Raw genomic sequence first — 22,537 nt, 5'->3', positions numbered from 1 at the left:
AAAAAAAAAAAAAAAAAAAAATGTAAGGGGGAATGGACCTACAGACTGTCATACAGCGTGACGTAAGTCAGAAAGAGAAAAATATTGTATGTTATAGCACATATGTGTGGAATCTAGAAAAATGGTATAGATAATATTATTTGCAGAGCAGAGATAGAGACACAGATGTAGAGAACAAACGTGTAGATACCAAGGGGGAAAGGGGGGGTGGGATGAATTGGGAGATTGGGATTGACATATATACACTATTGATACTATGTATAAAATAGATAACTGATGAGAACCTTCTGTATAGCACAGGGAACTCAACTCAGTGCTCTGTGGTGATCTAAATGGGAAGGAAGTCCAAAAAGGAGGGGATATATGTATATGTATAACTGATTCACTTTGCAGTACAGTAGAAACTAACACAACATTGTAAAGCAACTATACGCCAATAAAAGTTAATTAAAAATAAAATAAAATAAAATAAATGTAGGGGGAAGGATTTGGGTATTCAAGGGCTTTGAATGCTGGGCTGAGGAGCCCAGACTTTGTTTCCTAGGTCCCTAAACAAAGATGCTGAGGCGTCTCACTGTACACAATGTTTAACTCTTGGTTGACTAGTCAAGACAAGCCTAGGAATCTCCTGGCTGAGAGCGAAGGAAGAGGGGACCCTCACGATGTCCATACTCAGAGGATGAAGGAGATGAGTTTACTGGGGAGTTACGGAGTGGTACAACAGGGGAGGGATGGCTTCTCTCTGTGACCAGGTCTCCACCATCACGGACCCTGTCAATTTCTACCCAAATCACTACTTACCTCCTCTTCTGCCTCTAGTCCCCAGCTCCTAGGTGGAACCAGAGGAATCTTCCTCGATACGACCATGTCACTCATTACTCAAGTCAACAAGTATTAATCGAGGACCAACCAACTACAGCTGACCCTTGAACAACACGGGTTTGAATTGTGTCGCGGGTCCACTTGACTTGGATTTATTTTTCAGGAAATATGTACTATATGTACATGATCAGGGTTGGTTGAATCTGCAGATGTGGAACTGAGGATTCGGAGGGCCGGCTGTAAAGTTACAGGCGGATTTTCCATTGCCAGGAGGCAGCTCCTCCAAATGCTGCATTGTTCAAGGGTCAACTGTATAGTTACTGGGAATACAGCAAAGAAAACAGAAAAAAAAAAGCCCTGTTCTCACGGAGTTGACACTCTAGTCGGGCTGTCTCCTGTGTACAGCTGTGAGAATTTTTCTAGGGTCGATTGCCAGAAGTGGAATTGCTGGGTTGCAGTATATGTGCAACTTGAACTCGGCTAGGCATTGCCAAATTGCTCTGCAAAGTTAGCTTAGCTAATTTATACTCCCACAGTATATAAAGATTCCTGTGTTGCTCCCACCCACAGTATATAAAGATTCCTGTGTTGCTCTTCAATATTTGTTCCTATCAATTATAAACTTTTGCTAATCTGACGAGTGTGAAATATCTCATTTTAATTTACTTTTCTCCAGATGATTACTGGGTTGGGCATTTCAGGTGTGTATCAGCCATTCCCTTTCCTCCTCTGTGAACTGCCTTTTAATACCTTTTGGTTTTTTTCTTGTTGGTTTATAGGAGTTTAGTTTGATCACTAATCCTTTGTTGGAAGGGCCAGTCCCTTTTTAAGAGCTGTCTGACTGGGTCACGTCCTCCCAGGATAATCTCATTTATGGTTAACTCAAAAATCAAGAGATTTGGGACTCTAATTACATCTGCAAAATCCCCTTTGTCATGGAATGTAACATAGTCAGGGGAGTGATAATGCCATCCTATTCATACATCCCGCCCACACTTAAGGGAAGGGGAGTATATGGAGGTATGGGTCATGCGGAATCATTTTCAGAATTCTGCTTGTCACAAATATTGTAAGAAGTTAAACAATTTTTTTTTCTTCTTAAAGGAGCTTTTGGTCTCATAGATTCTACTCTTTTTTTCCTCTCACTAGATTACCAGTTACCGGTTTATTATAAAGAATATTAAAGGGTACAAATCAACAGGCAGATAAAGGGATACACAGAGGGAGGTCCTGAACAAAGGAGCCCCTGTCTTTGTAGAGTTTGGGACCTGGCACGTGGAAGCATTCTGGTTCCCTAACTTAGAAGCTCTCTCTACTGTTTTGTTTGTGTGTGTGTGTGTTTGTTGTTGTTGTTTTGTGCTTCACTCATTTCTGCTATTTGAATGCCAGGCTGAGGAGCCCAGACTTTGTTTCCTAGGTCCCTAAACAAGGATGCTGAGTGGTCTCACTGTACACAATGTTTAACTCTTGGTTGACTAGTAAAGGCAAGCTTAGCAATCTCCTGGCTGAGAGCAGAGGCAGAGACCCTCACGGGTCTCTTTCTTTGACCTTTTAAAAGGTCTTGCTCTGTAATTATTTAAAAAATTTTTCCTGTATTGGGTGCTGAACTCATTAATTTTCAGTTTTCTTATTTTCATATAAGCACTTCTCTCTGAAGTCTGTATCCTTTAAGTATTGAGATGTAATGATTTCATCATTCAGCTCTAAACGTTTTCAATACCCAATATGATTTCTACTTGGTTCATTCATTGTATAGAAGTATGCTTTAAAATTTCTGACATTTTGGTGTTTGTTTTTCTCTTTTTGTTATTGATTTCTTTTTTTTTTTTTTTACATTGTGGACAGATTGTATTGTCTATACTATTATTCCATTAACATTTATTAAGGTTTATATCTTGGCCTGGTATGTGGCTAGTATTTGTAAAATTTCCATGTGTGTTTGAAAATAGTGAGGGTTCTCTAAGAGTTTAGGGTCCTCTAGCTGTTAAATGGGTCTACTTAATTAAGCATCTTTTTCAAATATTCTATACTTTTACTATTTTAAAAAATCTGTTTGATTTATCAGTTACTCATGGGGATAAGTTAAAGTCTTGTAATTTAGGGCTATATTGTTATGTGTCAGGATTTTTATATTTTCCAGGTGCATAGGTCCTTTTTTCACAATATTCCTGTAATTCCTAATAATTTCTTTTTGCCATAGTGTCAATCTTGTTTCATATAAGTATGTATAGCCACATTGTCTTTTTTTCAGGAGACATTAGTCTGGTATACCCTCTCCTATTTATTTATCTTCATCCTTACTGTGTCTTGTGTGATTTATTTTTTATTCAATCTATGAGTGTGGGTCATGGGGGGGGTTATTAATTGCTGAGTATGGTCTGTTTTTACTTATTATTATTTTTTAGATTTAATTTTTACAATTGAAGCATAGGGACTTCCCTGGAGGTCCAGTGGTTAAGACTCCGTGCTTCCACTGCAGGGGGCACGGGTTCGATTCCTGGTTGGAGTAACTAAGATCCTGCATGCTGTGTCGCAAGGCCAAACAAACAAAAATATTGCAGTATAGTTGATTTACGATGTTGTGTTAATTTCTGCTGTACAGCAAAGTGATTCAGTTATACATATATATACATTTTTTATTTTTCCTTTTTTTCTTTTTTTTCTTTTTGCGGTACGCGGGCCTCTCACTGCTGTGGCCTCTCCCGTTGCGGAGCACAGGCTCCGGACGCGCAGGCTCAGCGGCCGTGGCTCACGGGCCCAGCCGCTCCGCGGCATGTGGGATCTTCCCGGACCGAGGCACGAACTTGTGTCCCCTACATCGGCAGGCGGACTCTCAACCACTGCGCCACCAGGGAAGCTCCATTCTTTTTTTTTTAACATCTTTATTGGAGTATAATTGCTTTACAATGGTGTGTTAGTTTCTGCTGTATATTATAACAAAGTGAATCAGCTATACATATACATATATCCCCATATCTCCTCCCTCTTGCATCTCCCTCCCTCCCACCCTCCCTATCCCACCCCTCTAGGTGGTCACAAAACACCGAGCTGATCTCCCTGTGCTATGCGGCTGCTTCCCACTAGCTATCTGTTTTACATTTGGTAGTGTATATATGTTCATGCCACTCTCTCACTTGGTCCCAGCTTACCCTTCCCCCTCCCCGTGTCCTCAAGTCCATTCTCTAGTAGGTCTGCATCTTTATTGCCATCCTGTCCACAGGTTCTTCATGACCTTTTTTTTTTTTTTTTTAGATTCCTTATATATATGTTAGCATACGGTATTTGTCTTTCTCTTTCTGACTTACTTCGCTTAGTATAATAATCTCTAGGTCCATCCATGTTGCTGCAAATGGCATTATTTCATTCATTTTTTATGGCTGATTACTATTCCTTTGTATATACAAAGGAATAGTAATCAGCCATAAAAAAATCAATGAAATAATGTACCACATCTTCTTTATTCATTCGTCTGTTGATGAACATTTAGGTTGTTTCCATGTCTTGGGTATTGTGAATAGTGCTGCTATGAACATAGGGGTGCAGTTATCTTTTTGAATTACAGTTTTGTCTGGATATATGCCCAGGAGAGGGATTGCTGGATTATACGGCAATTCTATTTTTAGTTTTTTGAGGAACTTCCATACTGTTTTCCATAGTGGCTGCACCAACTTACATTCCTACCAACAGTGAGGGAGGGTTCCCTTTTTTCCATACCCTCTCCAGCACTTGTTATTTGTAGACTTTTTAATGGTGGCCATTCTGACTGGTGCGAGGTGGTACCTCACTGTAGTTTTGATTTGCATTTCTCTAATGATTAGCAATGTTGGGCACCTTTTCATGTGCCTGTTAGCCATCTGTATGTCTTCTTTGGAGAAATGTCTGTTTAGGTCTCCTGCCCATTTTTTGTTCAGGTTATATGTTTTTTTTGTTGTTGAGTTGTATGAGCTGCTTGTATATTTTGGAAATTAAGCCTTTGTCGGTCACATAATTTGCAAATACTTTCTCCCAGTCCTTAGGTTGTCTTTTTATTTTGTTTATGGTTTCCTTTACAGTGCAAAACTTGTAAGTTTGATTAGGTCCCATTTGTTTATTTTAGCTTTTATTTCTATTGCCTTGAGAGAGTGACCTAAGAAGACATTGGTGGAAATTCCCTGGCGATCCAGGGGTTAGGACTCCATGCTTTCACTGCCAAGGTCCCAGGTTCAGTCCCTGGTTGGGGATCTAAGATCCTATAAGCTCAGTGGTACAGCCAAAAAAAAAAAAAAGACATTGATACTGTTTATGTCATAGAATGTTTTGCCTGTGTTCTCTTCTAGGAGATTTATAGTGTAATATATTTTGAAATCAGGAAGTGTGATGCTTCCAGCTTTGTTTCTTTCTTTTTTCCCCTCAAGATTGTTTAGGCTATTTGGTGATCCCCTGTGGTTCCATATTAATTTTTGGATTGTTTTTTCTATTTTTGTGAAAAATGCTATCGGAATTTTGATAGGGATTGCATACAGTCTGTAGATCACTTTAGGCAGTATGAACATCATTAACAAATACTGTCTTCCATCTTTTCAGGTGCCTTTTGGACATCTGTATATCTTCTTTGGAAAAATGTCTATTCAGCTGTTCTACCCATTTTAAAAATTTTATTATTATTATTATTATTTTTGGCTGCATCAGGTCTTCATTGTGGCATGAGGGATCTTTGTTGAGGCATGCAGGATCTTTTTGTTGCAGTGTGTGGGCTCTTCATTGCAGCGTGCGGGTTTCTCTCTAGTTGTGGAATGCGAGTTTTCTCTCTCCAGTTGAGGCGTGCAGGCTCTGTAGTTGTGGCATGAGGGCTTAGTTGCCTCTCAGCATGTGGGATCTTAGTTCCCCAACCAGGGATTGAACTCATGTCCCCTGCATTGGAAGGCAGATTCTTTACCACTGGATCACCAGGGAAGTCCCTCTTCTATCCATTAAAAAAAGTTTTTTTTTTATTGTTAGTTGTACGCATTCTCTATATATTTTGGATAGTCACTCCTTTTCAGATATGTGATTTGCAAATATCTTCTCCTATTCAGTAGGTTGTATCTGTTTGGTTGTTCTCGTTGATCATTTCCTTTACTGTGCAGAAGCTTTTGAGTTTTAGGTAGTCCCATTTGTTTATTTTTGCTTTTGTTTCCCTTGCCTGAGGAGACATATCCAGAGAGATATTGCTAAGACTGATGTTCAAAACACTGAAAAATTCCTCTTCAATTTTTTGGGAAAAGTTTGAGAAAGATTGGCATTAATTCTTCTTTAAGTATTTGGTAGAATTCACCAACGAAGCAATCTTGTCCTGGGCTTTCTTTGTTGGGACGTTTTTGATTACTAATTCAATCTCCTTACTAGATATAGGACGTTTTTGATTACTAATTCAATCTCCTTACTAGATATAGATTTGTTCATATTCTCTGTTTCTTCATGATTCAATCTGTCTAGGTAGTTTGAATGTTTCTAGGAATTTGTCTATTTCTTTTAGGTTATCCAGTTTATTGGTGTATAATCTTTGTTGTATCCGATTATCCGCGCCCACTATGGCACATTTTAGAGTAATGAGTGCTGACCATGGGGGGAATTTAAGCAAGGCAATAGTTCCAGTGGCTAAATTCCTGTTGGTCTTTCACTTTATATTCAGCAACTCCCTTAAGATTATAGGGAGTACCTTGTTTAAGTTTAGTGGGATCTCCAGGTGTAACTGTAATTTGAGCCCTTGTATTGATTACGATCACAAAGGCTTGCCAACTGGCACATTTCAGCACATGTTAAAGTTAATTTGGAATCTGTGTGTAAAGGCACAAAAGCTCTTCAGTCCCTTTAATCTTTTGAATGTATAAATTCTTTCAGTAAATCTTGGATTTCCAATTAGGTCAAATTGGGGGCTTCTTTCTCCAGTTTTTGTTTTGTTTTGTTTTCTCTCCCTGTATTCAGGGCTCTCTCTCTCTTTCTTTCTTTCTTTCTTTCTTTCTTTCTTTCTTTTCTTTCTTTCTTTCTTTCTTTTCTTTCTTTCTCTCACTGGATATACTTCCAGGGAGGGGGTGGATATCTCTACTCTGCTCATGTTTATACATTTCTTATTCCAGAGACCTTCGAATCAGTAGTTTCAGGGTTAGGGTCGTCTCCCATGTTGATAGTTACTTTGTAAGGCTTAAGTCAAACCTGCATGAGCCCCTTCACTGTGCCACGGGGGTTCCACAAATGTTTTCCCGTATAACCCTGAGGATCAAGATCTTTGTTGCAACAGAGGAATGGGCAGCAGCAGAGGTATTTAAGGGTCCTGGTGAGCAGTCTGCTCTTAGAGGGTGGAGCTCAGCATGCCACCTAATGACTTCTTTCCTCCTTCCCCCTCTCTCTCTCTTCCTTTCTAAAGATATAGCTCTTTCATGAGCAATCACCTGATGGATCCATATGTTGTGCAGGGTATAGTCATTCCCTTGAGTGTTCTATTTCTCCATATCTATATTCATATTTGTATATCAGAAATTTTAGCACTGATTCAATAATTTATCAAATTTACAGCCTGTATTAAATGTTCATCAATTGTCCCAATACTGCCTTTTGTAGCAATTGCCCCTTTCCTTCAGTTCAGGATCCAATCTGTGATTATGCATTATATTTAGCTGTAGCCTCTTTGATTTTCTTTAATATGGAATAGATTCTCCACTTTTGTCTTTTTGTTGTTGTTGTTGTTGTCATTGACCACAAGAATTACAAATATGTTTAAATCTCAGACCTGGGAATTGGACTATACATAGCCCTCCAGGGGAGAAGAGAAACACCTTACATGTTCTGACAGCACTGCACCTTTGGCTTGTTTTCAGTGGTTTGTGGAACAAGAAAAGGAATCACATTGTTGCTTGAGAACATGTCATTTTCACGTCTGTCTGACAGTTGCTTCTGGGAAACAATGTGGTATCTCTCTGTCAAGATTGTCTGAAAAGCAGCTTCTATATCTGTAGAGTCTAGAGCAGGTGTCTCAGTGAATGACAAACCATTCTTTTCTGCAAAAGCTCTTGCTTCATCTGTAGGAACTGCCCTGAAATGACGCAACTCACTCTTATTGCCCACAAACATGGTAACAATGTTATTCTCAGTGAGATCCCTCGGTTCTGTCAGCCATCACTGTACATTTTCATACGTGAGATGTTTAGCAATATCATACACCAATAAGGTACCTACAGCGCCACGATAGTGTGCTGATGTTATAGCTCTGTATAGCTCTTGCCCTGCTGTGTCCCATATCTGTGCCTTTATTGTTTTCCCATCAACCCGGATGCTTCTTGTTGCAAACTCTATTCCAATGGTGTTCTTGCTTTCAAGATTAAACCCATTTCGAGTAAATCAAGACAGGAGATTACTCTATCAAAACCAGAATTTCCAATAAGGACAACTCTGACAAGGTAGTTGTACTCATTGTCGCGGGTACACACTGAAGCGAAGGGACGAGAGCAGCAGTGGTATCGGTGGGACCAGGGGGCGTCGCTGCACGGGTAACCCGAGCGCCAAGCTTCAGCTGCTGGACTGGGTAAAGCCAATTTTGTCTCTTTTTTGGCCACGCCGCGGGGGTTGAGGGATCTTAGTTACCCAACCAGGCATTGAACCCAGGCCCTTGGCAGTGAAAGCAGGGTGTCCTAACCACTGGACTACCAGGGAATTCCCGACCTTGACATTTTGAATAGCATAGAATAGCTGTTTTGGAAATTGTCCAGATCTCAACTAGGATTTGCTTGATGTTTTCTTGTGCATTTTTTACAGTACATTTTTTAATCCTTTGGAAGGCAAAGCCTTTTTCATTAGACATTTAACGTGGCACTGTATCAAAGCCTAGTGTTTGGCTTCCAGAAGCTCTAAAGAAGTGGGTTTTGCAGAAAGCCCTTTCAATTCCCAGTGTCTGTTGTCTCACACTTTCATGAGGCTTCCTGTTTAAGACTTTATGGATAAGATTATTAAATGTAACATGACTGTTCAGAGTAGCCTAAAACTAACAGGACATTTCAGATTACCTGCAGCTAGGTTTTTTTTTTTTTTCCTCCATAAATCTGCCTATAGACTTGGCTCACTCTTTTTTTTTTCTTTTCTTTTCTATTTTTTTTTTCTTATTTGGTTGCACCGGGTCTTAGTTGTGGCAGGCAGGCTCCTTAGTTTCGGCTCGCCAGGTCCTTAGTTGTGGCATGTTGGTTCCTTCGTTGTGGCATGTGAACTCTTAGTTGTGGCATGCATGTGGGATCTAGTTCCCTGACCAGGGATTGAACCCGGGCCCCCTGCATTGGTAGTATGGAGTCTTATCCACTGCACCACCAGGAAAGTCCCTTGGCTCACTCTTTAAAAAAATTAATTAATTAATTTTGAAAAATTAAAGTATAGTTGGTTTGCAATGTTGTTAGTTTCAGGTGCACAGCAAAGTGATTCAGTTATATATATATATATATTTTTTTTCAGATTCTTTTTCATTATAGGTTATTACAAGATATTGAATATAATTTCCAGGCTATACAGTAGGACACTGTCTTGGGTTCACTCTTTAAAAAAAATTCTAATTCCTCTTTAAAAAAAATACCCTCTTTTTACATACTGTAAAACTCCCTCTTTACAGTGAGGTTTTACATAGCTTCTTATAACCTTTGCAGATAGGATGCAGAATAATTCCAACATCCCAAAGAGTTGCTTGTGCCTCCCTTTGTACTCAGATCCTCCCTCCCATCTTTAATAGCCTGCTGAAAACTTGATTCATCCCAGCAAAATTGATTTTAGACTTTAGGCCTCCAGAACTTTGAGAAAATTAATTTCTGTTGTTTTAAGACACCAAGTGTGTGGTAATGTGTTGTAGTACGGATCTTGGTACTAGAAGTGAGGTGCCACTGTAACAAATACCTAAAATGTGGGTGACTTTGGAATTGTGTAATGAGTAGAGGCTGGAAGAATTTTGAGGCACATGATAGAAAATGCCTAGATTGCCTTAAACAGATTGTTGGTAGAAATATGGATGTTAAAGACACTGTTGGTGAGGACTCAGAAGGAAATGAGGAATATGTTTTTTGAAATTGGAGGAAAGAGGATCCTTATTATATAGTGGCAGGAAGCTTAGCTGAATTGGGTATTACAGTTGCATGGAAAGCAGAACTTGTAAACAATGAACTTGGATATTTAGCTGAGGATATTTCCAAGCAAAGTGCTGAAGATGTGATCTGGTTTCTTCTCACTTCTTATAGTAAAATGAGAGAGGGCAGAGATAAATTGAGGAAAGAAATATTAAGCAAAAAGGAGCTGGGACTTGATGATTTCAAGGAAATATTCAAGAATAGGAAATTCAGGGCTTCCCTGGTGGCGCAGTGGTTGAGAGTCCACCTGCTGATGCAGGGGACACGGGTTCGTGCCCCGGTCCGGGAAGATCCCACATGCCGTGGAGCGGCTGGGCCCGTGAGCCATGGCCGCTGAGTCTGAGCGTCCGGAGCCTGTGCTCCACAACGGGAGAGGCCACAGCAGTGAGAGGCCCGCGGACCGCAAAAAAAAAAAAAAAAAAAAAAAAAAAAAAAAGAATAGGAAATTCATTAACTCATTTGGATAAATACCAAAGAGCACGATTGCTGAGTCCTACGATAGACAATGTTTAGCTTTGTAACAAACTGCCAAATTGTCCTCCGAAGTGGTTGTACCATTTTGCATTCCCACCAGTGATGAATGAGAGTTCCCGTCGCTCCACATCCCTGTCAACACTTGGCCTTGTCAGTGTTTGGGATTTTAGCAGTTCAATAGGTGTAGTGGATATATCAGTATTCTTTTTAAAAAAACATTTTTTTAAAAATTAATTAATTAATTAATTTTTTGGCTGTGTTGGGTCTTCATTTCTGTGTGAGGGCTTTCTCTAGTTGCAGCAAGGGGGGCCACTCTTCATCGCGGTGCACAGGCCTCTCACTATCGCGGCCTCTCTTGTTGTGGAGCACAGGCTCCAGACGCGCAGGCTCAGTAGTTGTGGCTCACGGGCCTAGTTGCTCTGTGGCATGTGGGATCTTCCCAGACCAGGGCTCGAACCTGTGTGCCCTGCATTGGCAGGCAGATTCTCAACCACTGTGCCACCAGGGAAGCCCCTCAGTATTTTTTTAATTTGTTAATTCCCTAATGAAATATGATGTTAAGTATTTTTTTCATATGCTTATTAGCTATGTGTATATCTTCTTTGGTGAGGGGTCTGTTCAGATCTTATGCCCATTAAAAAAAATTTTTTTTTCTTATTGCTGAGTTTTATGTCTTTTTTGGTGTATTTTGGATACAAGTCCTTTATCAGATATATGCTTTGCAAATGTTTTCTCCCAGTCTGTAGCTTGTATTTTTCATTCTCTTAACTGTCCTTTGCAGAACAGAAGTTTTGATTTTTTAAAAAATTTATTTTTGGCTGGTTGCGTCTTCTTCACGGTGCGTGGGCTGCTCATTGCGGTGGCTTCTCTTGTTTTGGAGCACGGGCTCTAGGCCCGTGGGCTTCAGTAGTTGTGGCTTGCGGGCTCTAGAGCACAGGCTCAGTAGTTGTGGCTCACGGGCTTAGTTGCTCCGTGGCATGTGGGATCTTCCCGGACCAGGGATCGAAACTGTATCCCCTGCATTGGCAGGCGGATTCTTAACCACTGCACCACCAGGGAAGTCCCAGAAGTTTTGATTTTTAATGTAGTCCAACTTATCAGTTGGAAAGTACATTTGGTGTTGTATCTGAGAAGTCACGGTCAAACCCAAGGTCACTATGGTTTTCTATGTTATCTTCTAAAAGTTTTCTTCTTTTTCATTCTACATTTAGATCCTTGATCCATTTTGAATTAATTTTTGTGGAAGGTGTCAGGGCTGTGTCTAGATTCATTTCTTTTTTCCACGTGGATATTCAGTTGTTCTGGCATCATTTGTTGAAAAGACTGTATTTTCTCCATTGAATTGCATTTGATCCTTTGTCAACATTTAATTAATTAGGTTGTGCTGGGTCTTTGTTGCGTCAGGCCGGCTCCTTAGTTGCAGCTTGCCAACTCCTTAGTTGCGGCACACAGTCTCCTTAGTTGTGGCATTCGAGCTCTTAGTTGTGGCATGCATGTGGGATCTAGTTCCCTGACCAGGGATTGAACCCTGGCCCCCTGCATTGGGAACTCAGAGTCTTAACCACTGCCCCACCATGGATGTCCCCTCAACATTTTTTTTTTTTTTTTTTTTTGCGGTATGCAGGCCCCCCCAGTGCTGTGGCTTCTCCCGCCGCGGAGCACAGGCTCCGGACGTGCAGGCCCAGCGGCCATGGCTCACGGGCCCAGCCGCTGCGCGGCACGTGGGATCCTCCTGGCCCGGGGCACGAACCCGCGTCCCCTGCATCGACAGGCGGACTCTCTACCACTGCGCCACCAGGGAAGCCCCAACATTTATTTTTGAATGTTGATCCAGCCTTCTACCCTGAGAATAAACCTCACTTGGGGTATTACTCTTTTTATATATTGGTGGATTTAGTTTGCTAATATTTTGTTGAGAATTTTTGTATCTATATTCATGAGGGATATTGGTCTGTAACTTTCTTTTTTGTACTATCATTGTCTTGTTTTGGCATCAGGGAAATACTGGCTTCATAGAATAAGTTGAGAAGTGTTTCCTTATTTTCTGTTTTCTGGAACAGATTGTGAAGAAGGATGCTATGTAGCTAATATACACTGTGTTGGATATTACACGTCAAAGCCTTGTTTTTAACTTACTTATTTAGCTGTGTTGGGTCTTAGTTGTGGCACTCGGGATCTTTCGTTGCAGTGAGTGGGCTCTTCGTTGCAGCATGCGGGCTCCAGAGTGCACGGGCTCAGTAGTTGGGATGCGCCGGCTTAGTTGCCCCTCAGTATGTGGGATCTTAGTTCCCCGACCAGGGATCGAACATGCATGCCCTGCATTGGAAGGCAGATTCTTAACCACTGGACCACGAGGGAAGTCCCAAAGCCTCATGGGGTTTGTTTTGTTTTGTTTTTTTTTGCCCTCCTGGCATTGTCAGAGAACGTAGGTATTACCAATAAATGGATTTTCCATATAACCGGAACTGATCTTTTCAATAGCAAATGGGAAAAAAAGTTTTTTAAAACTGAGGTATAATTGACATACATTATACTAGATTCAGGTGTACAACATAATGATTTGTATATTTTGTGAAATGATTACCACAGTAAGTCTAGTTAACATCTGTCATACGTAGAATTTTTTTCTTGTAATGAGAACTAAAAAAAAGAAATTACTTTTAATGTAAAAGCCACGTTTTAATACTTTGTTTTGTGGTAACTTTTTTGGGAACCCTGTGAACCACTTTTTCTCCATTTCCTGCTGGATCCTGCTGGACCATTAGGGGGAGAATGGAATCTTGGTAGAGGAATAAGGGGTTCTTTCCTTCCTGTTTGCTTGTTATTCTGTGAATATTACCACAGCCACAGTCCTTCCCTTCAGCGGAAAGGGCAGAAAAAGCACTCTAGGCAGAGGGAACAGTCAGTGCAAATGCCTGGAGACATAATAATCCATGCACAGTAATAGAAGTTTGGTGAGCTTGGGGAATAGGATCTGTTTAGTGACATGTGATGAGAAATGAGATTGGGAGGGGAGAGCAGAGCTCAGGCTAGAAAGGGTCTTGGAGACTAGCCCAGGGAGTTTTGGAATTTCTCCTTTAAGCTTTTGTTCTTCAAACTGTAGGTCATAACCCATTAATGATTCAGGAACATTAATGTTCGGGAGGGGCTGCAACAAGCATTTAAAAAATAATAAAAGAGAAGAGAAGACAAAATATCAGAGTGCCTCTCATGAGTAAAAAAGCACTGCTCCAGCTATACAGATATCTGTGTGCACGTGTGCGTACAGGTTTGCATGCGTCCTGGGAGCAGTCACATGTGAAACATCCTGAGTTTGAGTCAGGGGTGATGTGACATCTAAATTCCCATCCCTCTACCTCCTTTCTCCAAAACATTTCTTCTGAGAATCACCCCCTTCCTCCAGAGTCCCTCTGGGGGCAGGGGCTACATCTGAATCATCTCTGGAACCTCAAGAGAGGCACGCTGGAATCCAACTGTCTTTCATCCAAATCTGCCTTTGTCATGTCCTAACTGTGTTACTTTGAGCAGATTCTTTTTTTTTTTTTGTAGACAAGAATGTCTTCTTCTTTTTTTAAAAATAAATTTATTATTATTATTTTTTGGCTGTGTTGAGTCTTTGTTGCTGCGCGCGGGGTTTCTCTAGCTGAGGCGAGAGGGGGCTACTCTTCGTTGCGGTGCGCGGGCTTCTCGTTGCAGTGGCTTCTCTTGTTGTGGAGCACAGGATCTAGAACACAGGCTCAGTAGCTGTGGCTCACGGGCTTAGTTGCTCCGCGGCATGTGGGATCTTCCCGGACCAGGGCTCGAACCCGTGTCCCCTGCATTGGCAGGCGGATTCTTAACCACTGTGCCACCAGGGAAGCCCTAGGCAGATTCTTTAACCTTCCTCTGAGTCCGTGTGCTCATTTGTAACAAGGATCATCATAGACTCACCTCGCAGACACTTTATTTGGTTGAATGAGTGCATGCATAAGTGGTGTTATGGATTGAACTGTCAAGAAGGTACTCTAAAGTCGGAACTCCCAGGACCTCAGAATGTGATCTTATTTGGAAAAAGAATCACTGAAGATATAATTAGTTAAGATGAAGTCATCTTGGAATATGACTGGTATGCTTATAAAAAGATGGCCAGTAAAAAAGAACAAAATAATGTCATTTGCAGCAACATGGATGGACCTAGAGATGATCATACTAAGTGAAGTAAGTCAGACAGAGAAAGACAAATATCATATGATATCGCTTATATGTGGAATCTTAAAAAAATGGTACAAATGAACTTATTTACAAAACAGAAATAGAGTCACAGATGTAGAAAAGAAACTTATGGTTAACAAAGAGGGAATGGGGGAGGGATAAATTGGGAGTTTGGGATTAAAATATACACACTACTATATATAAAACAGATAACTAATTAGGACCTACTGTATAACACAGGGAACTCTACTCAATACTCTGTATTGACCTATATGGGGAAAGAATCTAAAAAAGAGTGGATATATGTATATGCATAACTGATTCACTTTTTTCTACACCTGAAACTAACACAACATTGTAAATCAACTATACTCCGATAAAATTAAAAAAAAAAAAAGATGGCCATGTGAAGAGAGACAAACACAGGGACGACACCATGTGATGACAAAGACAGAGTATGGAATGACACAGCTGCAAGCCAAGCAGCTCCAAAGACCAAGAGCTGCAAACCACCAGAAGCTAAGGAGAGGCCAGGAAGGATTCCCCTACAGGTTTCAGAGGGGGCATGGCCCCAGTGACACCTTGATTTTGGATCTAGCTTGCAGAACTCTGAGACAATACATTTCTGTTGGTGTAAGCCACCCAGCTTGTGATACTTTGGTCTGGCAGTTCTAGGAAACTCATACAAGGGGCTCAGCACAGTGCCTGGCACATAGCAGGCACTCCACACATGCTACTTGTGCCTGTCATTATGGCAAGAGCAGGATTCTTGTTTTGGTAGAAGAGAGTAGTGAAAAACAAGCTACCCAGAAACATCACCACTGTCATCCTCCCATTCCTGCAGCCATTGAGTTTTAAAGCTCAACACCAGGCTATGTTTCAATCTTCAAATAATTCCTGTGAGGAAGAAGACAGATGAGAGACTCAGGAAGGCCCAAAGAGTTAGCAGCAAAGCCTGGACCAGAATCCAGGGCTCCTGTTAACATCTCCGCCCCAGCACTGTCTCTTTGCTGGGCTGGGTCACTGGCTCTTCCAGAGCAACAAAGCTGAGACTGCCCTATCTGGACAGGTGTGATCAAGGCATTGGTGGCTAGAATGTGACTTCTCTTGGCACCTTTGGTAATGCCTTGATGGACTCCTGCTTTTCCCTTTTCAGGTGTAAGTTTGAGGACTCTGGAGATTAATACTTGTTCTCTCTTCCCTCTCGTCTCCCTTCTTGCTGGGCAAAGACTTACTAGCCACCCTATCTTCCCCTGGAGATATGCCTCATTGGCAGAACCCAGCTAGTTCCAGCCCCTCCTTTCCTCTCTTGACTTTTCCTCAGAAGGAACTTTCAGCTTGGAGATCTGACGTTTGCCACCGGAGGGGCTGGGAATGCAGTTCCCAAGGATGTGGCTAAAGGAAACTCTGATGCTACAATTCTAAGCATCAAGAGTTCCAAGCATCAGTAATTCAAATGTTCTGAGTCTAAGGTTCTAGGAATCCGAGATTCCAAGATTATGAATTGTGGACTCTGCAGTTCCAAGATTCGACCGTTTAGTTAAGCCACAATTCTAAGATTCCCCCAGGTGAGGTTTCTAGAAACCTCTTAAAGTGACATGCACAGGGATGGATAAAGTTTGATTCTGACTCTGGATTGTTAAATAGTGTGTTTGTAATAATAAAGAGTGTGACCCTGTGGATCCTTATTTCCCTCCAATGAGTAGGAAGCAGCCAATTTGTGGAAACCAAGTTGCCAAACACAGATCATGGAAATTGAGAAACTTGAGAATCATAGCCTGTTATGAAACTTGCAGGGTTCAAAGGACCAGATTTCCTCTCACTTGACCTCAATCACTGGTCCTTCAAGTGTGCCAAGTTTTGTGGATGTGGGGATCTGTGTAGCATTTAGATCTAAGGTTAGATCTAACTCTAGGTCTAACACAAAGATCTAAAGCTGATGTGTATGAATGTTCAGATTGTGCAATGCTGAAGGATGTCACTTCGAAGGGAACATATGCTAACTTATCTGAGAGTAAGCAGGTGATTCAGACTCTCACAGATCCCAGATCCACCAGAGAGAGCCCCACCTTCAGAAACTCATAGGAAATATGACTTCCTGTATACACTCAGGAGAACATGCAATCGTATACTCGAATGCCTGCATGCACATATGCGCACACACACGCACACACACAGACATGGCTGTGCTGCTACCAAACTTCTCCTGGCATTTTCTCTGAAAGTGTTTCTCTCTCCCACCCATTTCATTAAGAAGTCTGACTCCTGTCCCCAGGCCTGACTCTGATCGGACACAGTAGCCTTATCTGGTGGTGGGTACAAAATATGCTCTGGTGTCCAAAGTGTGCCCGAGTGGGCAAGGGTGTGGGCAAGTGTGTAGTGAAGCCAGGTCAGCTGCCTGTCAGGGCTCTGGAAAAAATCTCCTGGACAGAGCTGTTCAGGTTGTGTAATAGTATGATAAGTTGTTGTTTTTTCACTTGAGGAAGGGGTGCTTTTTAAGAATCTCCCTAAACGACTGTGGGCTACGTATGGCCATCCCTATACAGACCTGTGTTCATGTACTTGCTGAGTACTTATTTGTGTTCTGTGGGACCTCAGATAGAGACTTAAACTCTCTGGACCTCATCTTTGTTACCCATAAAATGGGCATGAATACTGTTCCCCGTGACATAGGTTTGTGAGCATTAAGTGAGGTGAGTATATGATGCTTTTAGCATACAGCTGACACAGTGTACTTGCTCAATAATAATACCTGGTTATTGTTACTAAAATCTATTATCTATGGTTAATGTCAATATACACTTTCAAGCACTTAAAAGGCAAGAAAACTTTAAAACACATACTCTTTGAAAAAGGATTAGGGAATTTTAATTCTGGTTGTGCTTTAATTCTTTCAAGTGGCTTGCCAAGTAAAATAAGAGAAAAAACAAACCTCTAGCAAGGTGAACAGAGTCCATTTGTTTCTTCCTCTCCTATCCACCTTGCCCCTTCCTTCCCCTGACCCCCGTCCATCCCCCCCCCATCCTTAGCCCCGCCCCTCCCTCCCCCATTTTCTCCTCCCACCAGCCCCACCCTGGCACAGCCCTGGCTCACTGGGGCAGGAAGCTCATGGTGTAGTTTTGTGGGATGGTGACAAAGCCCACATGTTTGCGGGACACGTCGATGTCCTGGGGCGACTGTGGGGACTTGAAGCGGAAGTTCTGCATGATGGTGGTGAGGAAGAGAAAGAGGTCCATTCTAGTCAGGCCTTCTCCAAAACAGTACCGCTTTCCTGAAGGAATGGGGGAAGGCATGGAGGTGAGTCTTGTTTTCATTGCTACCTGGACCCCACTACCGACCCCCGCCTGTATTCTCCCAGGGAGGATGGGCTGGAATATCGAGGCCTGAGAGACTTTCAGAGAAGTTGCTACTCCTCTCTGAGCCTGTTTCCCTAGAACGTGGGGTGGAGTGAAGCAAAACAGGCTGTAGCAATGGGAACTTTAGGTGCCCCTTCTCCTCAAATACACACTCAAATGTGGCTGCTGTGCCATCGCCCTTCTAGGAATCCGAAGAATTTAAGTGACCTTGGACAAATCTCTGACTCACTCTGGGCCATGATATTCCCCATCTCTGAAATGGGTACGATCGTCCCTTTTCTTTTGCCTGGGCGCAGGTTCTTGGTAGTTATGGGGGTTGCAGCTGGTTGGCTCCAAGGTATATGGTAAGAGGGACTTCCAAGTTGGAGAAAGATACTAGGTTACACCTTAGAGATGAAGGAGGCCCCTGTTGGTGTTGGCTTGGCAGTGTGTCTTACCGATGGAGAAGGGCACAAAAGCATCACTCTTCTTAAACTGCCCCTTCTCATCTGGGAAGTGCTGGGGGTTGAAATCTCGCGGGTTGGAGAACTTGGGGTCTCTCAGCAGGGAGCCCAGCATAGGGAACACTTGGGCTCCCTGGCTGGGAGGACGGAGGGGACTTTGATAAGGTGGAGTGGGGGATGGGTGTGCTGAAAGCACCTGGGGGTGGAGGGGGAATTTGTGTGTCCTAGGTGAAGGGAAGTGGGAGGCATGGGAGTTGGGGTCCTCTGAGGGAGGAGCTTTGGGGGACGTGAGATTCATGGTCCCGAGACAGGAAGTTTGGCAGCCATGGGGTTCATGTCCCCTGAGAAGGGAAGTTTGAGAAACATGGGCTCTGTGTCTCCTGGGGCAGAAGTTTTCACAGACATGCAGTTCATGTCTCCCAAGGCAGGAGGTTGGGGGAACAAGGAGGTTGTTTCTCTTGAGACAAGAATTTGGGGGGGGACATAGGGTTCATATTCCCTGAGGCGAGAGGTCTGGGGAGATATGGGATTCAGGAGTCTCTGAGTGGGAAGGTGGAAGGGACATGGTAGTTGGGAAAGTCTTTGAGGGAGTGGGACAGGGGCTGGGAAGCTTCTAAGGGGAACGGAGTGCGGGGTCACAGGGAGTGGGTTGGAGATCCCTTTAGGCTGGGTGGGGCAGCCCCTTGGAGAGGAGGAAGTCTCGAAACTCGGTATCCTTGGTGATTCTGCGGGCCGGGCCCATGGGGATCATGTCTCAGAATCTCTGGATCTCGTGGATCACCGCCTCTGTGTAGGGCATCTTGGCTCCGTCCTTGAACTTGGGCTGATGGCTCTTGCCAGTCACGTGGTCAATCTCCTCATGGGTTTTGGCTTGGGGAGGAGGGGGAACGTGTTTAGCTATTGTGAGGACTCAGGGCAGGGATGATTGTCCAAGTAGGTACAACATGCATGACATCCACGTGTGACACGGACATAAAACATTCAGGCCGTAGGCGCTGTTGGTGCAGGGTCTTGCTCACCTGGTCCTGCCAAAATCACCTGGGAGGTGCAAGGGGAGAGTCTTGGGGGATGGTCTGGAGGAGCAGGCAGTGGGCACTTGGTTGGTTCAGTGTGCGCCCTGGCAGGTATTTCGTCACTGAGTAGAACATCTCACAGAGCTGAGGGTGGGGAGACAAGAAGGGAAGGGAAGGACAGCTGTCAGTGCTCAGGACCCAATGGGAGTTGGACCTGTCGCAGGGCAAGGAAGGCGCTGGGTTAAAGGCACCTACACAGATGTTTAGGTATTTCGATGGGGCTGGATGGGAATAGATATCTAAGTTTTCACGTGAGTTAAGTGTGAGGGACCCTGTCCAAGAATTAAAGTGAGATGGACTGGGACACATATCCAGGTTTCAGATGTTCAGGTGATGCTGGATTGGAGCATACATCTGGTGTTCATATATTCAGGTGAGGTTGGGTTGGGAGACACCTGTCCAGGTGCTTAGCTATTTAGGTGGGACTTGGAAGGGGGGGGGTCACCTAAGTGTTTAGGCATTCAGGTGGTCTCAGTTGGAAACAACTGAGTGGATATTTAGGGAATCTGGATTGGGGGCTTCTGTACAGGTGTTAAGGTATTAAAGTGGGGCTGCTGTGCAGGTGTTAAAGCGGGGAGATACCTGTTCAGGTGTTCATATATTCAAATGGGCCAATAGGGGGCACGTCTGTAGGTATTTGAGTGAGCTGGGCTGGAAGACACTTATTTGGGTGTTTGGGGAATAATATGTCCAGGTGTTTACATGTTTAGGGGTCTTGGTTTGGGGTACCGGTCTAAATGTTGAGATATTTAAGCGAGCTGGGTAAGGGGCACTGTCTAGATATTCTAGTGGGCTGGTTTGGGAAACCTGTGTAGATAATGAACGATTTTGGTGGGCTGAATTTTCCGGCACCAGGTGTTCAGGTAGTCAGGAAGTGGGCTGAGGTGATCTCTTGTCCAGGTGTTAAGAAATTCAGATGGAAGGATAGAATATCTTAAAAGGGGGCATCTGTTAGATATTAAGGTAAGTTGGGGTGAGGACACCTGCGCTGGTGAGAAGAGAAAGCTGGGTTGAACACATGTAACTTGCCTGCAGTGTCTATTTTTTTCCATTCTTTTTTTGGTGGGGGGAGCATCTTTTGAGATATGCAGGTGTGCTTGGAGACTGAGTATTGGGCACCTGTCCCGGGTTCTGGTGCAACTGTTCAGTTGTCCGAGAGTGGGGGGTTGGTTTTGAGGGGATCCTGTCCGTTGAAGGATGGGAGTTTGGGGCACCTGTCTTGGTGTGGAGGGGCAGTTGGCAGGTTGAGGTAGAGGCATGGTAGAGCCAGCCTGGGACAGGTTACCTGGCCGGGATACGTAGCTGTGAACTGGAAGCTTCCCGGCATCATACACAGCAGTGACAGGAACTCTTTGTTCTCATAGTCAAAGCGGCCCCCGAAGACGATGGAGCTGATGACATTGGAGACGGTTTGGCTCAGGAAAAAGGTGGGATCGAGGAAGGCGCCTGGGGGATGGGGTGGGGTTAGGGAGAGACAGGGATTTGGGGGAGAGTCAGCTTGGCGGTCTGGTGCCAGTCTGCGAATTTGAGGAGGGCGCGGAAGTGCTGAGCCAGACTTCCAGCCTCAGACCCCAGAGCTGGGAGGCCGGACGCCTTCGTCCAACCTGGACCCCTTCCGGGGCCAGGATGCGTGTGTCGGTGCCAGCTGTCTTCCTCCTCCACCCCCTCGCACTCTCGGGGGTCCCCACACTCACCGCGCGTGCCCCTGAAGGCCTCGATGAGGAAGTCCGCCTCCCCCCGGATGCGCTCCTCGATGCCGCGCTTGCTCACGCCCAAGTCCCGCAGTGCGGTGGTGAAGCGCCGGAGCTGCTTGGCGCGCTCCCAGCTGCCGAACGCCAAGCCCGCAGAGGGAGCGTAGGAGTCGGGGCGGGGCAGGCCCAGACCAGCCGCCTGGCCCGGAGAGCGAGAGAAAGGTGGACAGAGAGAGAGCGAGTGGGAGGTTGAGCGGGGAGGGGAGGGGTGGGGAGGGAGGGAAAGAAATGAGTTTTTAAAAAGGAAAGAAAGAAAAGGAGGGAGGGAGGAAGGGAGGGAGGAAGCAAGGGAGGGAGGAAGCAAGGGAGGGAGGGAGGGAGGGGGGTGGGCGGGGGAGAAAGAGAGAGAGAGACAGAGAGAGACATACAACTCAGAGAAATGCAGAAAGAGGTAGAGACCGAGTTGCAAGAACAGAATCAGAAGGAGAGAGGCAGGAAAGATACACCGAGAAAAGAGAGATACAGAGACACTCACAGGAAGAGAAAGAGACAGAGGAGGGAAGGAGGGGAAGTGAGATATTTGGAGATCTGGGAGGCGGATATAACAATTGTGAAGGATTCTAAAACTGAGCTGGAGAAGAGAGAAAAATAGGGAGAGAGAAACAGAGAGGGTCTGGGAGGAGGAGAGACTGTTACCAGGAGATGGAGGCATGGGGATTTTGAAACAGAAATAATGTGAGATTCTAAGACTAAGAAAGAAGAGAGAGAGGGAAGGAGAGAGAAGCCTGGGGGAGCGCAGAAGCTGAAAAGGAGAAAAAGACCAAAAGGCATGTGGAGATAGAGGACCAGGGCTCCAAAGCAAAAGTGCCAAGAGCTCCTAAGAGATACAGAGAAAGAAGAGACATCTAGTGAAAGAGAACAGGGAGACAGGGGAGAGAGAGACAGGGAGAAGCGGAGATGCAGAAATGCTAAGACAAATGAGAGACAGAGGGGGCGGCAACAATGAACAGGACTGGGGACAGAGAATGCCAGAGGAAGTCAGGACAAGAAGGCTGGGGACACTGAAGCCATCAAGTCTGCCTGACCACACCCCCCTGCCCCACCCCCGCTCTGAGATCCCCCTCACCATAGCCTTTGAAGAGCCAGTTGAAGTTAGCCTGCTTGCCTCGTCCACTGAATTCCTCAGCCTGGTCCACCAGAGCCTCCGTTACAGTGTCATATCCACACAGCAGCACGACCCGCCAGGACCCCAGGTGGACTGTGGACACAGGGCCATAGCGCTCGCTGACCTGATGGAGGTGAGTGCGAGTGGTTAGAGCAGCCTCTACCCTGAACTGGCCCTGTACCCAGATCTCACATACCGAGATGCATTTCCCT

General features: G+C 44.1%; 1 protein-coding gene across 1 annotated transcript in view; it reads right to left on the bottom strand.

Moving 5' to 3' along the window:
• Positions 1-22,537, bottom strand: part of LOC103078385 (cytochrome P450 2F5-like) — a 40,323-nt gene that overhangs the window by 17,370 nt on the left and 416 nt on the right. Inside the window, 3 exon segments of the mRNA XM_082931126.1 lie at positions 15,912-15,916; positions 21,164-21,313; positions 22,290-22,451. Of these exon segments, the coding sequence (XP_082787252.1) occupies positions 15,912-15,916; positions 21,164-21,313; positions 22,290-22,451 (317 nt within the window).

This window comes from Lipotes vexillifer, unplaced genomic scaffold (assembly GCF_000442215.2).
Source record: "Lipotes vexillifer unplaced genomic scaffold, Lipotes_vexillifer_v1.1 scaffold371, whole genome shotgun sequence".
NCBI lineage: Eukaryota > Metazoa > Chordata > Mammalia > Artiodactyla > Lipotidae > Lipotes > Lipotes vexillifer.
This window is presented reverse-complemented; position numbering and strand designations above follow the sequence as displayed.